We start from the raw sequence: 5,079 nt of genomic DNA, 5'->3' as shown, positions 1-5,079 counted from the left end.
TCCCAATGATGATAAAAGTTCAAACCAGAAATCAAAAACTACTTAAATATATGCAGATGCATACCATGTTCATCAGTTGCACTTAGTATTTTTCAAACATTCACTCTCTCAAAAATACCTATATATTCAACTCAACGTCAATCAAAATATCAGCAGGATATACTTGCAGATACCAAAAAACGAATTAGAACATTTAACAAGAAGGCAAATGAACAAGAACAAGTAAAATGATATTGAAAAACAATGAGGGAAGCCCCATACCAACTCAACCTCAAGAAATACTACAAATATTTAGTAAATGTTTTTCCACTAAAAAAGTTTCCATGAACACAGTGATTATCTGACTATCCAAGGAGGAAAAAATGACTAAGATTTTGACACAAAGGACACAAATACTTGGCAAAACCAAGTATTGGTTGAATTCATTTATGAATAATTATAATTCCATCAAAGAATGGAATGGTTATGTTTATTGACCAAATAAAACCAAGGAATAAAAGAACCAATAATTACATTTTGATATCATCAGAATTCATCTGCAGACATACCACTCTGAATGTGCACAATCTTCTCTGATTATAATCAGAATTGTTCTCCATATTAAACAAATAAAACAAGAATATTCACATGATCTCAACTGCAAACAGATTCTTTGAAAGAAACACATGTGATATTCAATCCTTGCATAATACGAAAAATGGTGCAATAGGGTATTTTTTAGGGGAAAGTAATGGTAACAACGTAATTTAGACTCAAATTCTGGAATGAAGTTCTAGCAGCAAAAGGAAGGGCATCTTCTGCAGCAAAATGTTTGGTAGGCACAGCAACCACAGTCATAGGCCACATCCAACAGTCACACGTGGAATGATGATGGTCAAAGCCAGGGCCACAGTTCAATATTTATTCCAACAATAGTTACTCTAAGTAAAGCCAGAGGTTAGGTTTCAATTGAGATACAAAAGAATGTTTCAAAAGATTTTATGTGACCTACTATCCTGTTACCTTTGTCAGTTTATAAACTGACAGAATGGGGCAGGGAATACTGTCAATTTTGTGATTTATGAAAAACATATTTAATTCCTGGCTTATTACCAATATTTTATAGAAAAGCAGAGGAACCAATAGAATGCATATATGATTATAAAATGAGATATGCTTGATTGAATTGCCTGATCAAGAGCCAGGTCGTCCCACAATGGCTGTCTGCAAGCTGGAGAGTCAAAGAAATGAGTAATTGTTCAGTCAAGAAGCTGGAGCCTTAGAACCTGAGGAACAATTCATGCACCACCAGCAGGAGGCTCAAGACCTAGAAGCTCCCTGGAGAGTCTCTGTTTTGGGTCCATTTAACAAGATTGTTACAACTGGATGCTAATGGTCATGTAAAATGACAGCAGAATAAAACATATCCCATTTAAGAAATCTCAGACTTGTACATGTGGGTGATGGGCTTTCCCATCCTGCATTGGGTTCCATCTGGACCACATCCAATTGGACAGTGCTTCCTGTATTTTTGAGTGGTTTTCCCCTCAGTTCCTGGTCCACATACCAATCATCTGGGCACACCCTCACAGACACACCCATAAGTAAACTTACAAATTAGTTTTCTGTGTGTCAATCCCCTCAATTTGATAACCAAAATTAAACATCACAAACAATATATGTAAGTCACCCCACTCAGTTAATACCGAGAAGACCTGGTCTTTTTAAAGCTATGACAACTACCTCAACAAACACATTACTATTTTTCTCCAGTTTTATAGAGTACCATGCTTGTTTCATGTTATCCAGTCATTATCTTAAACCATTCACAAAAACATAGGAAAGTTCCAGTTCATCAGTCAGTCATCTCAACACAAGATTTCAAAGATGTATAGCAAGGCTCTGTGGAGGACTGGGAAGTGTATGCATGGAAATAAAACATTAAAATGAGTTTGACTAATCACTTCTACTAAGTCACTAATTGCTAAGTAATTCCTAGGTGATTTCCTTGGAACCTAAGGCTACCCTATCCAGAAAATCAAAATTTTATATTCTTATGAACCAAACTACTCAAGCACATGACACTCTGATAACATATTTTTATTCCTAGAGTCATTCCTAAATACATTTTTATCAATTCTAGGTGTCCATTAGCTTTTAGGCTAGTATCATTCAAGGTTTGTTACTGTAACTCTACAGTGTGATTTGAAATCAGGTATTATAATGTCTCCAGTATTGCTTTGTTGATTTAGAATTACTTTAACTATTCTGAATCATTTCTTCTTCAAAGAGCAAACCCAGAGTGAAAAAAATTAAGAACACAAGACTCAAATAGTGAGGCACTGCTTCTTCTGGGTCAGTAATCAGGATATGCAACATTCAGTGGATCATAGACACTGATGGACAAACTAGATGCCTTATACGCACAGTTGGTAAAAGCTGCTGAGTAGTAATCCTCCCAATCACTTAGAAAGTAATAGAAATATAAAAATATGAGACCACATATAAGCAAATAGCAAGTCTGTGTTAGTCAGGTTTGTTCTATTAAACGAAATATATGAGACAATTTGTTAAGAGAAAAGGTCTATTTTGCTCCCAGTTCATGGAAGTTCCAATCCATGATCACTGCACTTTGTTCTGGGCCTCTGACCAGACAGCACATGATGGTGGAGCACATGGTGCAACAAAAACACTTGTGTCATGAAGCAGAACAAAGAGGAAGAGGAAGTGGCTGGGAACCCACTATTCACTTCAAGGGCACACCACTAATGTCCCAAGGACCTCTGTCGTGTCTTTGCTATGAGAAAAAATTCCCAAACCTTATGAGAAAAAATCCCCAAACCTCATGAGTAAAGCATCAGAGCTGTAGCCTACTCACCTAATTAGTGGATTAATCCACTTGAAAAGACTTCTCTGATGACTAGGGTCTATAGACAGCTGGGACAGGCAATGAGGAAGTATGTCACTAGAGCATGTCCTGTGGGGGTTAGAGCTGGAACCCTGGTTCCACCCTCTCACTGTCTCTCTCTGAATCCTGGCTGCCAATAGGTGAGCAGCTTTCCTTTGTCTTGTCCTTCTGCCATGATGCTCAACCTCCTGTTGAGCAAGAGAAATTGGGTCGAAGGACCATAGACACAATGTCAGAACCCATGAGCATGAAACAAACACTTTTCCTCAAAGGTATCCTGCTCAGGTAATTTGGTAACAGCAACAAAAACAACTAACAGGACCTCTCTATGTCCCACTTCCTGTTTTTGCCCTCTGCCAATAGTGCCAACTCACAGACACAGAATAAAACACAGGAACATCTTGAGGACAAATAAATTAATTTAGTTAAATAAAAATACAGAAATGCAATGCATTAATGCTGTTACAACACAATTACCATGATCTTAGGTCAGAATTAAATCAAACACATCTACACTAACATAATTCCTCAGACTCCTCAAGCTAAATTTCCCTTCTCATTGATCTACCCATTCTGATATTTTAGATATTTGGGATGTGATATTTGTTTTCATGTTGATGATATAAAGGTAATGAATCAACATTGCATGAATTAGAAAATACAGAGATAATGTAATGTTTGGATCCAACCAATAAAAATCATTATATTAGCCCTAAGTTGTGTTTCACAAACTGCATAGGACAAGAAATTCCAGTCAGTCATTAATAGTGACACTCAGAGAAGAGAGACAATGATTTCTGATAAATAAATTATTTTATTAAGAAACAGCTATTTCTGTTCCATTTTAGTATAACCAATTATACAGTGCTTCTACTCATAGCTACAGAATCAATACAAGGAGAGGGTTTTAAGAGTTTGAATCTAAGTGTTCAACAAAATCATATCTGTTTTCAGTGATGTGATGAAACTTCTTATTCTTCTTCAATTGCTAAGAGAAGTTGTGAGGTCAATTCAGGTGCCCAGCAGAACTTCATCTTTTCTTTAGTTTTACGTTAAAGGATGGGGACAAATTTCTATTGAACTGGCTGGTGGAGTGGTCATTACAAGGACAAATCATGGTTTGATGCAAAGATTAGCAGCAAGAAGAAGAGTACCTTCTGTGGCTGCAGCAGCCAGAGCCATATCCACAGCCATAGCGGGAGCCATAGCCCCATCCAGAGCCACAGCCGCAGCCAGAGCCACAACCAGAACCATATCCACAGCCTAAGCCGCAGCCACAACCAGATCTGTATCCCCATCCAGAGCCACAGCCGCAGCCAGAGCCACAACCTGATCCACAGCCACAGCCTGAGACATATCCACAGACTGAGCCACAGCCACAACCAGATCTGTATCCCCATCCAGAGCCACAGCCACAGCCTGAGCCACAGCCACAACCAGATCTGTATCCACAGCCTGAGCCACAGCCACAGCCTGAGCCATATCCACAGCCAGAGCCACAGCCAGAGCCAGATTTGCACCCATAGCCAGAGCCACAGCCCCAGTTAGAGCCACAGCCAGAGCCACAGCCCGAGCCAGAGCCGCAGCCCCAGCCTCCACAGGAGTTCCTGTAGTAGTTGCTGCACATGGTGTCAGGAAGTGAGGTTTCACTTGAGGGGTTGGAGGATATTTCTGAAGTTGAATGTCACCCAGTCTTCCACCACCTTTATATACCAACAGGGTTGCATGTGTCATAGCTCACATGGGCTCTTGTCTCTCATTTTGCAAACATGTGCCTAATCTGAGCTCAATCTGTGCACAATCATGTTATTAGAAGATCATGATTTCCTTAAAGCTTCCCTGGGAATTTTCACATTCCTTCGACAAATACTTGTCTATTTTCTAAACAAACAGTTTCACACCTGTATAATTTTCTCTTATACAATTTCATTTCATGATCATATTGTGACAGAACATGTCCCCAAAATATGTTTGACTTACCACTCTTTTAAAGAACAGGATCTTGTCTTTAAATTATCATCACCAGCAATAGCATCAGCATCTGCCATCCCTCCTTTTCTGAAAATGTGACTTTTAAACATAAATCACAAAAAGTTATTTTTCATGGATTTTGGATAACATAATGAATACTTCCACATGGTAAACATAATAACTTTTCTCCTGTGCTTTATGTTCTCTCTGAAGGGAATTTT

The 5,079-nt window shown here is 38.6% G+C and overlaps 1 protein-coding gene across 1 annotated transcript; it reads right to left on the bottom strand.

The window, feature by feature from the left end:
* Positions 1-4,019: 4,019 nt before the first annotated feature.
* Positions 4,020-4,514, bottom strand: LOC306671000 (uncharacterized protein; the record flags this gene model as incomplete). The annotated part of the gene is made up of 1 exon (XM_079156067.1): positions 4,020-4,514. One exon carries the CDS (start codon positions 4,512-4,514, stop codon positions 4,020-4,022), a length of 495 nt encoding a protein of 164 aa, XP_079012193.1.
* Positions 4,515-5,079: the final 565 nt, after the last annotated feature.

The sequence above is a fragment of the Sciurus vulgaris genome (genome assembly GCF_902686455.1).
Source record: "Sciurus vulgaris genome assembly, chromosome: 10".
In the NCBI taxonomy this organism is placed as follows: Eukaryota; Metazoa; Chordata; class Mammalia; order Rodentia; family Sciuridae; genus Sciurus; species Sciurus vulgaris.
This window is presented reverse-complemented; position numbering and strand designations above follow the sequence as displayed.